Below are 18536 nucleotides of genomic sequence, written 5' to 3'. Positions count from 1 at the left end.
TTAAAAAGTGAAGTCATTTGCCCACATTTTCTGACTCGAAATCCAGTTGTCTCCATAGTACCTGGCACATAGCTGGAGCTAAATCCATTTTTTAAGAAATTGAATGAATGAATGAATGAATGAATGAGCAGAGAGGCTCCTTCTCAGAGCTTCCATCCTGGAGGAGACACGCATGGGCACAGAGGACCAGGCTCTGTCCTCCAACCAGGCACATGCGCTCAGGGTTATCTGCCCCCAGGCAGACTGCAGCCGCTGACCTCAGGCTCTGAAAGCAGGAGCAAAAGCTCCCAAGCTGCATTTCACAGCCCTCACTGAGCCTCCAGATTCTAGAGCCTGCGCTCACAGAGTGAGATCCTGGGGCAATACTGGGAAGGGTAAGATGGGTACTCCTGAATACAGTGAGGTCCAGATCTGATGGGGGAAGGATACCCGGAAACAATGAACTTTCACATAAGAACAAATGAAGCAAGGGTTGGGTAGAGACACAATTGCCATCTAACTGAAGAGCTCAGGGAAGTCTTCCTGGGGAGGCCACATGGGAGTAGATACTGGGGGATGATGATTTCTCCAGCATCTGCTGAGGGGCTCCCAAGAATAAATCCTACAGATGCTTTCTACTGGTTAACTAGGAGGCCAGTCCTTAGCCCTCAGTCACTGTGCCCCCCTCTTTCACAACACACACAGGAATGCAATTATTTTTTCCCTCTGTCCTCACAACTAGACTGAGTTCCATGAAGAAGGGACCACATCTTTCAGGCATCTTTGAACATCAGTGCCCAGAACAGGGAGGCCCCTGAGTATGTGATGCGAGCTGGACGAATACCTGATTGATAGGTGGGTGGTGAATCCCTCCTGCACCCAGCCCAGCCCCTAGCCCAAACATGATCCCCAAACTTTACTGCCCTCTGCAAACAACATGTCATAATAAATATACAAATCTATAATGACAAGTATGAATGGCTCCCCCCAGAGTTATGCGGGATACAACCGTGTGACATTGTCCTGCCCTTGTTCTTCCCCCACTCCTCCCAAGTCCCAGGGGACATAGACTTCTTTCCTCTCCCCTTTTCTACCCTGTGGGATTGAGCTCCTTGCTAGAGTAACTTCCCCAGCTCCCCAGTTCTTTATTACTCCCTACCAACGAGTTGTTTGCTACTGATAGAGAGCCAGATGGGGAAGAGGCAAAGTCTCCTAGGTCCTTGTCTCTGTCTTTTTCTATAGGCCAGGATCTTGAGACTTCTCACAGAAGTGAACAGAAGGTCTCTCAGGTAGGTCTCTCAGGTAAGTCTGGAAGCCAAGTCGATTAATTAATTAATTAATTAATTTTACTTATTTTTAGAGAGAGAGAAAGGGAGGGAGAGAGAGGGAAAGGTAGAGAGATCAATTTGTTGTTCCACTTCTTTATGCATTCATTGGTTGATTTTTGTGGTGGTCGGGGGGATTGAACCTACAACCTTGGGACAATGTCCTAACCAGCTAAGCTATCCAGCCAGGGCCAAAGTCAACTAATTACATTGTCACCTGCAGATAATTCAGGCTGCCCTGGTTGCCAGGTATTGCCTAAGGAAATAAAAATAGAACTACACCTGGAGTTAGGAGACCTGGGTCTACCAGTCTATGTGACTACAGGCAGTCCCTTAAACCCTCTAGGCCTCAGATCCTAACACGTGTCCTAACTAACACAGAGTTATTATGAAATCTCTACGTAAACCATAACACTGATCAACAGAAACAAGGCATTCACATTAACGACTATTGTTCTGTTTCAATGTGGCTGGGACGAGGGAGTGAAAATAAGGCTGGTAAAGAAGAGAGAGAGGGGCCCTGGCTGGTGTGGCTCAGTGGATTGAGCACCAGCCTGAGAACCAGAGGGTCGCCAGTTTGATTCCCAGCCAGGTACAAGCCTCAGTTGCAAACCGGGTTCCCCAGTACAGAGCGTGCAAGAAGCAACTACACATTAATGTTTCTCTCCCTCTCTTTCTCCCTCCCTTCCCCTCTGTCTAAAAATAAATAAATAAAATCTTTTAAAAAAAAGGAGAGAGAAATGGGGAAAGGATGAGGGTGGGAAGAATCAACTTACAGCATGTATGGAGTCCCTCAAACCTGTTTTGACTTTGTACACTGAGATCAGCAGCTTTCTCAGTCCTTTCGTGCCTTTCTGCTCTGACATGTGTGATCAGCAGGGGCTCCCCATCAGGCGTCTCAAGCACATTAGAAGCCCTGAGACCAGCTCAGGACACCAATGGGGCCAGGGATGGGGGAGGTCTCTGTTTAGTGAGACTGATTCAGACACCCCCACTTGTCTTCCTAACCCAGACCCATGAAGAGGAGAAAGCTGCATAGGCCAGAGCTGGCTTCCAGTGTTACGACTGACTTCCTTTCCTCCCAGAATGGAAGTTCTAGCTTCAAAGAGCCTCAGAGCGCCTAGGGTCTCCCAGACATGGCTCTCCTGCTCTTCAAAGGAAAGATTCCCTGAAGAGTAAGGCTGCTTGTTTAATTACTAGAACCCCCACGATGTTCTAAGATCATAGGAAGATTGCAGCCAGGCCCTGAAGTAGCAGTCCCACCTCCTCTCCTGCCTCTCTCCTCTCCTGCTAAGGAAACACGCCCAGATGCATCGCACAAGTTATTTTTAATCATGGCAGCCTCCCATTTTCAGCCTCTCTGGCCCAGCCCCCTCCTCAAGACAGTCACTGGCAATGTCAGGATGTAAAGGAGATCAGCACAGATGTTGGAACACAGCACAGTGCCTCCCCCCCCTTTGCTCAGTTGACCCGGCAGCATCCTTAGGGGCTTTGCCTGGGCATTAAACCCCTGTGAGTCCACTCCACTTCTGTTCTACACTCAGAATGTTAAACAGCAGGCAAATCATCCTATAGGGCTCCTCAGAGAAGACTGGAAGAGGAAATCATAACAGAGGAATCTATAAGTGTGCATGTTGGTGGTGGAGGGGGCTAAAGGGTACAAGAAAGGGAGGAGAAGGCTTCCACTCTGACACCTTCTGGAGAATGAGGGGTTCGTGAGTCCAGACACCCCTCAGTCATGGCCGTGGCCCTTTAAGGCTGGGGACTAGTAAAGGCCTTCCTGCACCCTACCGACAGCTCTGAAAACTCTATTCACTGGCTGATGCCACAAACCCGAAGGCCTTGAGAAGAAACGAAGAGTCTTTCCTCCGAGGGCCCCCTGCACACCAGAAGGAGTTCAAACTCTCCTGCCTTGCAGCTCTCCCCCTCTAAAATCCCTCCCTGACTACAGGAGCGCACAGAATGTCTAACTTGCCATTCCAGCCCACTGCCTGTTCCTGGATCACAATCTGTCACATATTCTCCCCGAAACACTCCTTGCCTTCATTCCGTCATTCAGCACTGGTTGATCTCCAACACGCACAAGGCCTTGTGCAAGCAGCTGGGGTCAAAACAAGACACAGTCCGGAGGGAGTGGCGGGCACCCCATGGGATAACTGCTATACTGTGCAAGGGAACACAGAGAGAAAAGTATGAATACAAGAGCGGAGGAGGAAGCTCTGGATACCACTGGGGCATGAGGAACAGAGGAGGTGGCACTTAAAGGAGAGGGGGGGTTCCCAGCATCTTGCAGACCAGTGAGAGCAGAGAAGTCTGAACCTGCAAGATGCTCATGTATGGGGTCAAGGCACGGTTCAATGTGGCACGGTGCTTGGGGGAACAAGGCAAAGCTGGAGAGGCAAACAAGGCCTGATGTTAATGGGTCTTTATGCTGTAGCCTTTGTTTCACAGGCAATCATAAGCCAAAGAAGGTTTATAAGCATCTGAGGAACAGGATTGGGTTTGCATTCTAAAATAATATATTGTGTTAGTCATGTGGAGGAAGGAGGGCAAGGCTGGAAGAATTATTAGATGGTGGGTGGCATGTCCACGCAAGGGATGATAAGGCAGAGGGAGACAGGGGCATTATGTGAGAGACACAAAAGCAAGACAGGTCTCAGTGAGGGAATGAAAGTGAGTCATGTCGCTGAGTTAGCTGCAGGCACTGCCTGGTCTGTCTTTCTGTCTGCACTCTGGCACCAGTGCCTGCTGAGATGCTGAGCACAGCCCACAGAAGCAGCTCTGGAAGCAGCAGAGACAGCACTTCATGAAGTTCTTCACTGAGCCAAAAAACATGCTAAGAGCTTTACATACATTATCTCCTCTAATTCTCAAGGCAGCCCTGCACAGGAAGCATTTAAGATGGGGAAAGTGAGGCTCAACCAGGATAAGAGCCTTGCCCAGAGTCACTCAGCTGGTCAGGGGCAGGGCTACCATCTAGCAGTTGCCTCTCTGACTCCAAAGCCTGCGCTTATAACCACTGCACTGCTCTGCTCTGCTGCTTGGCAAAAGAGATGCCCACCACAGAAGGAGGCAGCCCCAGCCCCTGCACTGTAAAAGGGGTAAGTACGTATGTACTTTTAGAAAGCAGTGGGAATAAAATTGCTCTCTCCAAGGACTTTAGTCCAAGGAAATAACTCAACAGAAGTCAAGCGTTATTAATCATAAAGATGTTCACTGCAGCCCTGGCTGGTGTGGCTCAGTGGACCGAGTGCGGGCCTTCAAACCGAAAGGTCTCCAGTTCGATTCCCAGTCAGGGCACATGTCTGGGTTGTGGGCCAGGTCCCCAGTTGGGGGTGTGCGAGAGGCAACCAATCAACGTATCTCTCGCACACCGATGTTCCTTTCCCTCTCTTTCTCCCTCCCTTCTCCTCTCTCTAAATATAAATAAATACAATCTTAAAAAAAAAGATGTCATTGCAGCATTGTCTATTATGGCAAAAATGTGAAAAATGAGTAGGATTTTTAAAATCATGAAATATTACACAGCCTTTAAAAATGATAACTATGAAGCCTAAGCTGTAATATGGAAAATCTTATTGATAGAAAAGCAAGGGGAAAAGTCAGATCTAGAATAGTCCGCAAGCCATGTGGGCCTCTGTATGGAACATGTAAACTACATGTGGACAAAGGCTGGGAAGAAGTTGCAAAAATGAAAAAGGTTTGCACAGAAGGATTGGGGTGGCAGATTTTCCTCTTTCAAATTTTTCTTTCATGTTACGTCATCATCTTTTCAATAGTAATGGTAACAAATTTGATTCCAGCTGGCTTGCCAGGGAGCCCCGGGTCGGATCCCTCCACTGCCTGCCCAGCCAGGGCATACCGGCTCACTCTGCCCAGGCGCCCCCAGCACCCAGCTCACCCCGGGCGTCTCTTACCCGCGACTCTGACCACAGCACGCTCTGCAGGGTCCAACACGGAATCCTGGCTTTTCCGCTTTTTCTGCTCATGCAGTGGCAGGTTCCACGGTAAGGTGTCCCCTGGGGGACAGGGAGACAGGCTTCCTGACCGCTCGCTCCTGTAAGACCGCTCGCTCCGACATGACCGTTCGCTTCGGCATGACCGCTCACTGAGCGTTTCTTCATCCGAGGAAGACATCGCCCAGTAGGGGCTGCAGCAGGAGGGCCTGGGGGCCCGGGGAGAAGTGATCTGGCGGAGAGAGGAGTGCGTTGTTAACAGACCAAAGGGGTCACATAAGGAACACTGGGGCTTGGGAGGCAGAGAGGTTCTAGTTTTGGTTCTGCCACTGATTTCATCTTTCTAAACCTCAGTTTCTTCATCTGGAAGGTGGGAATGATGGTAATTCATGGCCATACTAATTCAGAGTTTTGGGGAACTCAAATGAGGTAATATGTGTGAAAATGCCTATAAATCTTAAAACACTGTGTGAAAGATAGCTCCTATTACGAGTAACCACTATGATTGTTACTTGGCACACTTGGAGAATTAAGCTTACAGATCCCAAGATAGGAAGATGTGGATTAAATTCAACCTCACCATCTCCTAGCTGTGTGGCCCTGGGGAAGCCACTTTGACCTCTTTGAGCCTCAGCATCCTCATCTATAAAATGGGGGTGATAGCTCCTAACTTAACAGGGTTATTTGCAAGGAATAAGTGAGATCTTGCAGGGCCCTGGCTGGTGTGGCTCAGTGGACGACCGCGAAACTGCGATGCAAAGGGTAACCGATTCAATTCCCAGTCTGGGCAACATGCCTGGGTGGCAGGTCAGGTCCCCAGTAGGGGGCGCGCAAGAGGCAACCACACATTGATGTTTCTCTCCCTTTCTTTCTCCCTCCCTACCCTTCTCTCTAAAAATAAATAAATAAAATTCTAAAAAAAACAAAACAGGTAGAGGTCCCAGTGTCCAGTAAGTATTCAATAAACAGCATCTATTATTATATTCCTGTTCTACTTACATGTCCAGGAATGTTATAAGTATGAAATAGGGCAACAGATGGGAAGTATTTTCAAAAAGCTAAAGCAAGATCTCAATAGCAGGCATGAGCTATAATAGGCAGAAATTCTTCATTCCTCCCATTCTGTCTCTGGCAGATATATTAGAAAAAGTTCTAAACTTGAAGCAAGACAGATCTAGGTACAGATTCTGATTTGGTCACTTACAATTGGTTTGATCTGGGACAAGTCACTTCACCTCTCTCAGACTCAGTTTCCTCATCTGCAAAATGGGGTAATAATTCACCTTAGAGGATATTTTAAAAACACAGTGAAATTGGCAAATGTAAAACTGGCTGGCACCATGCATGGAACACAACAGGCATTGGATAAAATGTCCATTTGCTTATTACCAGGGCTGTAGGAATGAGAAGCACAGCATGGGGAGTGGGGGAGGTGGCACGGAAGTCAGTGTTCCTGGTCAATTTAGCTAGTGGAGTGATCTGAGAGGAAACAATCATTCTGGGGCCAGCTGGGCTCCACCAGCCAGACTGGGCAGCCTTCCCTCAACCAGGCCAAACTCACTTCCCAGAACCATCTGCTACACATGGCCCACCACCCCAACAGCCCCTTCAGAGCCCGGATGGTGCATGCCTTTAGCTATCTGCCTCCCTGCAGGCCCCATATTCAGCCCAAATAACCAGCTCTCACTGTAGCTCTAGGGTCCCTGGAGGGCAGGAGACCAAGGACTTTCCCTTATGGGGAACTGCTGCACACAGAGCTGTGTGGAGTCAGGGAGGTGGCCTACATGACTGGACACCATGGGTCCTTCTGCATTCCGGGAATCTCAGCCTGGCGATAGCAAGGGGTAGAGACAGCCCCCTGGGTCATTGGCAGAACCCCACCATAGGCACGGATTGCAAACAGATAACAAAAGAAACATCAAACAGTGCAGGAGGCCTCTAGGCAGCCTCGGGCAGGCAGAACAGCCGTGCCAGGGCACCTCCTGTGCCAGTAGCATTTGGGCCCTCTTCCCATGGAACACCGAAAAGGAATCCAGCCACAGAAGGCAGAAAAGAAAGGCCCCCGGGTCCTGGCACATCTTTGCCCTTTATCCTAGCATTTACCCCTCCCCCCAAATACCTTCTGGTGCCACCTCCCACCTCTCATAGCAGATCAGGTGCTCAAGTGACTGTCCCCACCGCGGGGAAACAGGTTGGGCTTCCATCCTTACCCTTACCGCTGGCCAGGAAACGCCCCTCCTCTCAGACTACCTGCTTTATCCCATGTCCGCCCATTCCTCCCCAAGACGCCCATTCGACTACAAAGGCCCGCTCGTCCAAGTCCTCCTCCCTGAGAAACCACCCCTCCCTGGCTCTACCCTATCAGTCTCTTGACACCCACAAACACCTGTTTGACCTCGGGGTTCTCGCCCCACCGCTTCGGTCACTTGAATCACTCCATCAATCCCGGACTCACAGGAGCGCGCGCCCACGCCCCCAGCCCACTCCGAAAGCTGGAGGCCGTGTCCTCGACCTGCATCTCACCTGGAGTTCTCCCGCTGCGGCCCTCCCCCCCACCTCACCCGCTCCTCCTTCTCCACGACGCGAAAAGGGGCGCGCCGCGAGCCAGAGACGACGCGGGTGGGTCCGCGTTCCCGCTGCGCGCGGATGACAAAGAGCGAGGACGCGCCACGCGGACGCGCAACTGGGGACCCAGCGGACGCCGGGGCCAGTTGCCCAGACCTGAGGCCAGGAAGCGACCTTCCCCTCCCGGCCCGGCCCGCTTCCGCAGGTCTCTCTCCCGGCTAGGGAGGGCTTGGTATCCCATTTTCCCGGAGAACACGCCTCCCTGTGGCCCCCGGCAGTGCCCGCCAAAGGGAAACCCCAGCTCGACACGCTCGGCGCTACGCGGCGCCGGCCACCGGAGCTGCAGGTGTGAGGCCCGGACCGTTGCGACGCCCGCTCCTGTCAACGCGCCTTTCTGCTGCTGCCGGCTACCCGGGCTCGGGCGCGGCCGCCCCGCGCAATCAAGCACGCGCCCCGCCGCCGCCGCCGCGCACCCCGTGCAATCAGGCAGGAGCCGGCATCCAGCCCCGCGCCCGCGCCTTACCCTGGGAGCCGGAGGAGGGGAAGACCGGCCGGCGACAGAAGCAAAGGCGATGGCCGAGACAGCGGCGGTGGGGCGCGCCCGGGGCTGTAGCGCAGTGGAGAGGAGCGCAGCGGAGCCGAGGGGAGCGGCTCCCACAATGGCCGAGCTCAGGCGCCGAGCCCCCCGCCCCCCGCGCCCTAGCGGCAGCGGCTGAAGCGGAGCCGGCGCAGCCGCCCAACCCGCTCCCCCACCCCCGGCGCCGACGCCGCCCCCCGCCCCCCGATGCGCGCTCCCCTCGCCCTGCACCCCACCCGCGGCCGCTTCCGAGCTCCCTGCGTGCCCCTGCCAGACCGTTGCCCCGCACCCCCTGAGCACTGGCCCCGCGTCCTCTTGCAGTCCCCGAACCCTATCTCTGGGTCCCTCTCCCCACAACTTCTCCCCTGCGGCCGCCGGTGTCCCCGTGCCAACTCACACCCCCACATTCCCCGCCCTCTGCTCTGGCGCCCACTCCGAGCGGGCCCCGCGGCCGATAGCTGACCCTGGCCTGGCTCACCGGCCCGCCCCCTTGAAGCTCCTCGCCGCCCGTCCCAGGGTCGCCCTCCCAGGCTGCAGGGCTGTCTCTCAGCCCAGGACCGACCAGGTTTTGCAACAGCCCATCGCCCTGTCTGCCCCTCTTTTGCCCTAAACCCACATTCCGCACCCTCTCCTGGAACTCCTGCCCTCGCTCCCAGAGAGCGCCCTGCCTGTCCACATACCCGCCTGGCTCCAGGAACTGGAGAGACCAGAAGGAGGCCCCATCTTCCCCTCGGGATAAAGGGCAGAGGGGAACCAGGCCCCAGGAAGGAACTCAGGCTCTCGCTTAGACAGCACCACTCTTGGAAAAGCCTTCTTCCACTGAGAAAACATTAATTGACCCCCTTATGCATGCTCTGCCTAGTTATACAGGAAATAAGAGCCAAGGAGCGCCTTCAGTTCTCTCATAGTACATACAAGGGAATATGTCCACAGAAGGGAGGATATTTGCCTAAAGTCACCCCACTAGTAACCTGCATAGCAACAGCTACTATTTGGGCCTTCCTCCTGAGGACTTGACAGTGCTTTGCCTGGGTCATACCATATCTCATCCTCACAACATTCATTCATTCATTCATTCATTCATTCCACAAATACTGACTATCTACCACGTGCCAGAGACCCTGTGCTCCATGCTAAGGATCCAATGATGAGCAAGATGCATTTGGTCCCTACCCATTGACTCCACTGGACTTAGAAGTAAAGATAGAGGTTAGATATAAATCATAATGCATCCCATGAGACAGTATTATGAGCTTCAGTTTCTGACTGTAGACGCTGAGGTTAGATGATTTACCCAATCATCTAGGAAGAAAGTAGCCAATCTAGGGCTAGAATCCATGTCTTCTTTTTTTCACTGTGACTATTGGGAGAAGGTGGGTTGGACCAACTTACACAGGTCGTTGAACTTCAAAATAAGAACTTTAGTCTAAATTATATGGTTGTGCCCTGGCCAGGTAGCTCAGTTGGTTAGAGCATCATTATGATATGCCAAGGTTGCAGGTTTGCTCCCCAGTCAGGGTACATACTAGAAACAACCAAGGAATACATAAATAAATAGAACAAATCAATGTTTCCCTCTCTCTCTACCCCCTTCCTTTCTCTCTCTCTAAAAATCAATAAATAAAAATTTTAAAAACAAATAAATTATACAGTTATGAACAGCCAGGAAAACAGGAAAGTCCTGGCTGGTGTAGCTCAGTATGGGCTGTGAATCAAACAGTTGCCGGTTCAATTCCCACTCAGGGCACATACCTGGGTTGTGGGGCCAGGTCCCCCAGTGGGGGCCACGTGTGAGGTAACCACACATTGATATTTCTCTCCCTTTCTTTCTCCCTCCTTCCCCTCTCTCTGAAAATAAATAAATAAAATTTTTTTTAAAAAGGTAACCCAAGGAGAGGTACAAGATGGTTGTGGCTGGTTATGCCAGAAGACTATTACAATAGTCCCAGCAAGAGGTAATGAAGCTCTGATGCCAGGAAGGGACGAGGAGATGGGAAAGTATGATTTCCACCCACTGAAACTTTCTGTGTCTGTATGCATTCTCCCACATTAAATAAGGAGAAGGAACCACCATTTACCAAATTCCTAATGAGCATTAGGCAATGCTCTGGGCATTTTGTGTATATTACCTGGTTAAATCTTGCCCATAACTCTGTGAAGTAAATATGTTGTTATCCTCATCTTACAAATAAGGAAACAGAGACTGAGAGGTTAAATGATTTATTGAAGCCCACAAAGCAAACTAGTGTTGAGTCTTGGGTCAGAGCCCAGGCCTGTCTCCAAACCTCATGCTATAATTGTCACTTGCACTGTCTAAAAAAGCCAAAGCAAAGAACCCAAATTGTTTGACTCAGCCAAGGGTTCTTTTCCTTGGACCAGAGCTATCTCTGAAACTTCCAGAGAAAGGTCAGGGGTCCATAATTGTAACCTAAACTGTACAGAGGCCAGTGGTGGTGGTCGGTCGGTGGGACATGGCTCCACAGAAGCCTGCAGAGGCTTCAGCCTATGAGAATTCTGCAGCCCGACCCTAAAGTTCCTGTGAAGAAAGCAAGCTGAAAAGGCAATGAAGGAACCATTCTCAGCTAAGAAATGAGTGCAAAAGCCCTTCCCTGGGGAGAGGAGCACATAGGTGCCAAGGGGGAAGACAAGCTGAACACAGGGCAAGAGTGTGGGGAGCCTGGGTATGAAACTGAGTAACATAGCTGCTGGGGTTCTGTGGGCAGGGCCTTGGCAGACCGGCCAGCTGGGGAGAACTTGTGGGGAAGGGCTGCCAATCACCTAGGAGGCCTAACGTCCCAGCCTCTCTGACTAGAGAGCATCTAAAGTAGTCTCTCTCCTCCAACCTCAATGTCCTTTCCAAATCTGACCTCCAGTCCTGTCCTGAATTATTCATGCTGTGGGCTGTGAGAGGGTGGAGCTTCCGGAAGCTTCCAGACTTAGGACATTCAACTGTGTCTCCCTGGGGCTCTAGCTCCTGCAGTGCTACCCTGGGATCAAGCTGCTGGTGAGACGTGCCAAGCTTTTTTGCAACTGGCAGCCAGCCAGTAACCTTGGGGTACTGGGCTTCGATTCATTTTAGCAATCTTTTTATTGAGGAGTACTATGTGCTGGGGACAGTTCTGGGTTCTGATCGGGTCTTTGTCCTTGAGGATTTGTAGGATGGTAAAGGGGGTAGGCGCTTAAAAATCATTCCCTTCTACCATGTCCTCTGGGTCTCAGAAGAATTCCCCTCTACTACCTCGCCCCCACCACCCAGTTCACCAACTGAAGGCCTCTACTCGTTCCCACCAGATGTCAGTGACCTAGCAACTAGGGCACGTCACACCTCACAACTCAAACACCTAAGCACAATTCTCTCCTTGGAGGGGTGCCTGAACAAATTCTTACCCATGTGCCTATTTGGAGTCCTGAGCTTGGCCTCAGACTGCTGCTTGGGCCCTGAGCTTTCTGCCACAGCGGAACGACACTCCCTCTCTAACCATTCAGCAAGCACTGATTCAGCATCAACTCAGTGCCAAGCACAGAGCTTTGTGCTGCTGGTTCAAAAAAGGAATCAAACAGATATGGCCCCTGTCCTCATGCTGCTCACAGTCTAGGTGGGAGACACACAGGCAAAAGGGCAATTATACTTCAGCTGATTTGTTCTGAGATGGGAAAAGTGCAAGGTACCCTGGGAGGGAGCACAGAAAAAGGACACTCCCTAAGAAGCCTGAGGCCAGGGAATTTTACCAGACCTTTCATCCTGACCCTCCAGGTCTTCCTTAAATAGCAACTCTTTCAGTCCTCTGTCCTCACGGAAAAACTTCACTGGCTTTCTTCCACACTGGCTTTCCTTCTGCTATTGTCCCCTATCCCAAACTGTTCATCCGTACCCTCTGGAATCAGAGAGGTGTCCAATTGAAGGTGAAGGTGAGCATGAGTAGAGGCTGGAGCCCTGTGAAGGTAAAGCTATTCAAACAGAAGAAATAGCACAGAATCCCCAAACTGAGAGGGACCTTTAAAATTCCTAAGCTCTGCCTAGAACATTTTCCCTTCGAACTTTCGCTAATTGATTTCTGCCATCTGGACACTGATGGCATCCAGATTCTATTGCATCTGTATCTCCCTCCTCCCAGCTCCAGACTCATATCCATGGCATCCCCATTCCCACCTGGATGTCTAAAGGGCATCTCACACGCAAAATGTCCCACATATAGAACTCTTTGTTTACTTATTTAATTTTTCAATTACAGTTGACACTCAATATTATTTTGTATTAGTCTCGGGTGTATAGATAGTAGCTACACAATTACATAATTTACGAAGTGATCCCCCCATAATTCTAGTACCTACCTGACACCAGATACAGTGATTACAATGTTATTGGTTATACTCCCTACGCTGTGCTTTACGTTCCTGTGACTATTTTATCACCACCAGTTTGCACTTCCTAATCCCCCAGCCCCCCAACCCCTCTCCCATCTGGCAACCATCTCTGTTATCTGTATTTATGAGTCTGTTCCTGTTTTGTTTGTTCATTTATTTTGTTCTTTAGGTTCCGCATATAAGTGAAATCATGGTATTTGTCTCTCTCTGTCTGACTTATTTCACTTTACACAATGCCCTCTCTGTTTATCCATGCTGTCACAAATGGTAAGATTTCATTCTTTTTTATGGCCGAATAATACTCCATTGTATATACAGGTCGGGGCAAAAGTAGGTTTACAGTTGTTTATATGGAAAATAATATAATTAATAAGTAATAATACAAGGATAAACTCTGGGTTTCGTGTACTCACAACTGTAAACCTAGTTTTGCCCCGCCCTGTAGGTACCACATCTTCTTCATCCACTCGTCTATTGATGGGCACTTGGGCTGCTTCCATGTCTTTCTTGGCTATTGTAAGCAATGATGCAAGAACACAGGGGTGCATATATCTTTTTAAATGAGTGTTTTGGTCAGATTTATATCCAGAAGTAGATTTCTGGGTCATTAGGTAGTTCTATTTTATTTTTTTGAGGAACCACCGTACTGTTTTCCAGAACAGAGTGGCTGCACCAGTCTGCATTCCCACCAACCATGCATGAAGGTTCCCTTTTCTCCACATCTTTGCTAATGCTTTTGTTCGTTGATTTATTGATGATAGCCATTCTGATAGGCATGAGGTGATATCTCATTGTGATTTTAATTTGCATTTCCCTGATCATTAGTGACATGAGCGCCTTTTTCATGCCACATAGAACTCTTGATATGTGCTCCCCACCATCCGCAAAATGCCCCTCTCCCAGTCTCTGCCATCTCAGAAAATGGCTCCACTACCTACCCATTTATTCAAGTCAAAGATCTAGTAGTTACTCTTGATTTGTTTCCCTTTCAATTCCATCATCCCCATCAGCAAAGTCAGGCAAACTACCTCTATAATGTATCCTGAATTCACCCATTTTTTCCATGTTTCTATTTCTACCTCAATCCATCACTCAGCTGGACAACTGCAAATAGCCTTCTGAATGGTCTCCCTGTTTCCATGCTTGCTCCCATTCCATTTCAATCCATGAAACAGCCAAGAGTGAATCTTTTTATTTACTTAATTTTTAAAAAGATTTTATTTATTTTTTAGAGAGAGGGGAAGGGAGAGAGAAAGAGAAGGAGAGAAACATTGATGTGTGAGAGAAATGTCATTTGGTTTCTTCTCGCATGTGCCCCAACCCCGGGGTGACTGGGCCCGCAACCCAGGCACGTGCCCTGACTGAGAATCAAACCAGTGAACTTTTGCTTTGCGGGATGATGCTCAACCAACTGAGCCATGCTGGTCAGTGCAAGAGTGAATTTTTTAAAATCATGTCACCTCACACACAATTCTAATTTGTCCTTAGAATAAAACACAAACCCTTTATAATAGTCCATAATACTTCACATGATATGGCCCTTGCTTAGATCTAATCTCAACACCCTTTGGTTACTGGATTCCAATAAATCAGACCTTTTTTTGTTCTTCTAATAAGCTAATCTCATTCCCATTTTAGGGCTTTGCAAAGCTGTTCTGACTGCCTGAAATGCCCCTTCCTAAAATCTTAGCATAACGGGGGCCACTTTTCTCATCCAAGACTCAGCTTAAAAGTCATCTTCTCAAAGAGGCCTCTTTTGACCACCCATCTAAAGTGGCCACCTCCTTTCAGCCTTGCTTTGTTTTCTTCGTCACATTTGTCACTCTGTCATCCTCTTGCTTATGTGTTTACTTGTCTATTTCCTGTCTCCCCCACCAGGGTGCTTCACGAAAGTGAGGGCCCTGTCTGTGCTGTTCACTGCTATCTCCCTACAGTGCTTGGCACATGGTAGGCTTTCAGTGGAGAGTAGGCGAATGAATGAATGAAAGCTCCAATGAATGAATAAATCAATTAATCAACCAATGAATTGAGGACAGCAGAGGAAGAGAGCAGCATAGAGGTCTGCATGGACAAAGACCCGAGGCTGAAAGTACAGGAGGCTCAGGAGAGTGGAAGGAGTTCAGAACGGCTGGCGTGAAGAGTGCTAGTGGGTGGGCTGACCACAGTGGCACGGGAGACACAGGAGACATAGCGGAGAGTGTTGGCTTTCAGGATCTCTCCCCAGTTCCACATGAAGCTGTTGAAGGGTGTTTCTCTCCCAGCTTTACTGAGATATAATTGACAAATAAAGTTGTAAGATATTTACAGTGCCTATCATGGTGATTTGATATATGTGTACCTTGTAAAAGGATTCCTCCCCATTTAGTTAATTAATATATCTATCACTTCACATATTTAACCCCCCCATTTTGGTGAGAACATTTAAGTTATTCTCTCTTATCAAATTTCAACTATACAACACAGTATTATCAACTATAGTCGCAACGTTCTACCTTAGATTTTGAGACCTAATCCACCTTACAGCTGCAAGTTTGTGCCCCCTTCTACTAGCCTCTTCCTATTATCTCCATTCCCCAGCTCCTGGCAATCACTTTCCTACTCTCTGTTTCTATGAGTTTGACTTTGTTTTTTTTTTAAGATTCCACATATAAGTGATACTGTGTGGTATTCGTGTTTTTTCTGCCTGGCTTATTTCATATAATGCCCTCTAGTTCCATTTATGTTATTTTTTTTAATTGTTGACACTATTACAGATGTCCCCCATTTCCTCCTGCCCCTTATCAACCCCTCCACCAGGCCCTCACCGCTCCCCTGGGATTCACCCCATTGTTTTCTGTTCCAGGGACTATGCATATATGTATATATATTCTATGTTCTTTGGCTAATTTATTCCAGTCCTCCCTACACCCCTCTCTTCTGAGATCTGTCAGTTTGTTCTATGTTATTTTAACTGGCAGAAACATCAATGTGAGAGAGAAACATTGATCACTTGCCTCTACTGGGAACCTGGCCCACAACCCAGGCATGTGCCCTGACCAAGAATCAAACCAGCGACCTTTCAGTTCACAGGCCAGCACTCAGCCCACTGAGCCACACCTGCCAGGGCGCCATTCTAACATTTTAAACAGGGAAGGGACTTAGTCCAATATGCATTCTAGAAAAACTCACCCTGAGTTCTGAGAGAATAAACTACAAGGAGGCTAAATTGAGTGTGAGAAAGCCACTAATAGCTGCCAGTTAGAAAACATTTAAACTTGTCCTCCCAGGATTGAGCAGGATCTTGGGCAAGGGTGACAGTGATGATGATGGGAAGAAGTGCATAGAATCAAAGGTATTTAGAAGATGACCAACAGGACTTAAGAATGAACTAGATGTGAAGTGAAGGGTAAGGAAGAAGAGCTGCCAAGAATGATTTCCAGATTTCTGTCTCAGGCAGATTAATGGTGTCGTTGTCTAAGGTTATATAGAAGAAGGGACAGGTTTAGGAGAAAGATGCTGTGTTCATTTTTAGACATGCTCCCTTCAAAGTGCCCTTGGGCTATCCATGGAGATATCTAGGTCTGGAGCTCAGGAAAAAGTCCAGGGCTAGAAATAGATTTTGGGGTTGTCTGCCTAAGGATAGAAAGTGGATCCACGTTGAGCTCACCCAGAGAAAGTGCAAAGAGTCAGGAGAGAAGAGGACAGAGCCCTGAGCTATATCGACAGTTAAGGGGTTGGTGGGAGAGAAGAACTAAGAGAGGTAGAAGGAAGATGAAGAGAGTGTCATAGGACAACAGAGCACAGACCTGCAACAAGAAGGAAGTGGCTGAAAAGTAGAACATAGAAAGGAATTAAGGGTTTTCAGGAACAACTATAAAGGACACATGGACAAAACCAAGCCAGGGAGTGGAAGTGAGGGAGGGAGGAATGGCTGGGGTGGGAGAGAGGAGGGGGGAGGTAAATGCAGACAACTGTAATTGAACAGCAATAAAATAATTTTTTTAAAAAAGAAAGGAATGAAAATGACATTGCCCAAGGCAGTCAATGACGAGCTTTTCCTCTGGCCATGGGGACTGGTTTTGGCATGGACACGGGATCAGAGAACAGGAAGAAGATTGGAAAAGAAGATTCCTCACTCCCAGGAGAGTTACCAGGAGACACTTTTGTTGCTGATGCTTTTTGTTTCGTTGTCATCATCATTGTTGTTATTATTATTATTGTTCCAGTCACTCGGCTCCAGAGACCTTGGGATTTAGTGACATTCAAGTTAATTAATTAACGAGACAAATACTTATTGGGAGCCTACTACGCCCCAGGTACTCTTCGAGGAGTTGAGGATACAGCAATAAGCAGGACAGAAGCATCTCGTCTCATAAACTTAGTCTAGTAGGGGAGACAGACAAATAAATAACTAAATTTGCAGTGTAAAGCAGTCATTAACGTGGAAGAAGGAAGAGGAAGAAGAAGAAGGTAGAAAGGGAAGCATGACAGTGGGAGCAGCTATGCTAAATAGGGTCGGGTGCTCAAGGACAGCTTCGCTGAGGAGGTGATATCTGAGTGGAGCACGAACAGAGGCAGAAAAGAGCTCTGCGGACGTCTCAGCAATGCTGTCCGACAGATGTAGGATGCAGACCACAGGTGGGACTTCAGATTTCCCAGTAGCCACATTTAAAAAAAGGAAGACAGCAAAGATCACCGTTGCCAGGCATTATGGGGGAAGGGAGGGTGAATAGGCAGAGCACAGAGAATCTTTAAGGCACTGAAATTATTCTGCGTGGTAAATACATGTCCCCCCATTACACATTAGTCAACACCCAGAGAATGTACAACACTAAAAGTGAACCTTCGTACGAACTATGCACTTTGGATGATAGTGATGTGTTAGTATGGGCTCATCCATGGTGACAAATGTACTGCGGTGGGGTAAGGTGTTGGTAGTCGGGAAGGTGTGCGTTTATGGGAGGTGAGAGGAGGTGTATGGGAACTCTGTGCTTTCTTTTTTAAAAGATTTTATTTATTTATTTATTTTTAGAGAGAGGGAAGGGAGGGAGAAAGAGAGGGAGAGAAATATCAATGTGTGGTTGCCCCTCACATGCTCCAAACTGGGAACCTGGCCCACAACCCAGGCATGTGCCCCGACTGGGAATTGAACCAGCGACCCTTTGGTTCACAGGCCTGCACTCAATCCACCAAACTACGCCAGCCAGGGTTAGGAACTCTGTGTTTTCCATTCACTTTTGCTGTGAACATAAAACTGCTCTAAAAACAGGTCTATTTTTTAAAAGTAAAAAGCAATGAGTAAAATTAATTTTAATTATATATTTCAATAATATATTTCAAATATCCACATAGTCAGTAAACACAAGCCTACATTTCTAACATATCCAAAATATTGTCATTTCAAAATGGACTCAGTACTTAACAAAACTATTAATTAGGTATTTTTAAATTCTCTCTCCATCTCTTCTGCATGAGTGTGTGTGAACTAATTCCTGGAGACCCGTGCATGCTGCACCCTTGTGGCAGGCCGGCAGGTCCTGGTGCAGAGGAGCCACATTTCAGTAGTCACAGGGAGCTAGCAGCTTCCATGGGGACAGTGTAGAGGAAGAACGTTTCAGGCAAAGGAAACGATAAGCGCAAAAGTGCTGGGGCAAGAATGGCAAGAATAAGTTTTGTGTGTTTGACCAGAGCCAGCAGGGACAGAAAGGAGTAAGGGGTGAAGTTCATGGAGCGGTAGATGAGACTGGTTAGAGTCAAGAGCAAGACCTGGACCCTGGAAGGCCTCGTACA

The 18536-nt window shown here is 48.6% G+C and overlaps 1 protein-coding gene across 14 annotated transcripts in view; it reads right to left on the bottom strand.

Annotated features, from left to right (window-relative positions):
- The window catches only part of MACF1 (microtubule actin crosslinking factor 1), a 320700-nt gene extending 315244 nt beyond the window's left edge, over window positions 1-5456 (bottom strand). For all 14 annotated transcript variants that reach the window (XM_045190859.2, XM_053920914.1, XM_045190876.2 and 11 more), the window contains exon 1: window positions 5222-5456. In XM_045190859.2, coding sequence (XP_045046794.2) covers window positions 5222-5441 — 220 coding nt within the window. In that variant the 5' untranslated portion in view covers window positions 5442-5456. The remainder of the gene's footprint in view (window positions 1-5221) is intronic.
- Window positions 5457-18536: the final 13080 nt, after the last annotated feature.

This window comes from Desmodus rotundus, chromosome 3, assembly GCF_022682495.2.
Source record: "Desmodus rotundus isolate HL8 chromosome 3, HLdesRot8A.1, whole genome shotgun sequence".
In the NCBI taxonomy this organism is placed as follows: domain Eukaryota; kingdom Metazoa; phylum Chordata; class Mammalia; order Chiroptera; family Phyllostomidae; genus Desmodus; species Desmodus rotundus.
This window is presented reverse-complemented; position numbering and strand designations above follow the sequence as displayed.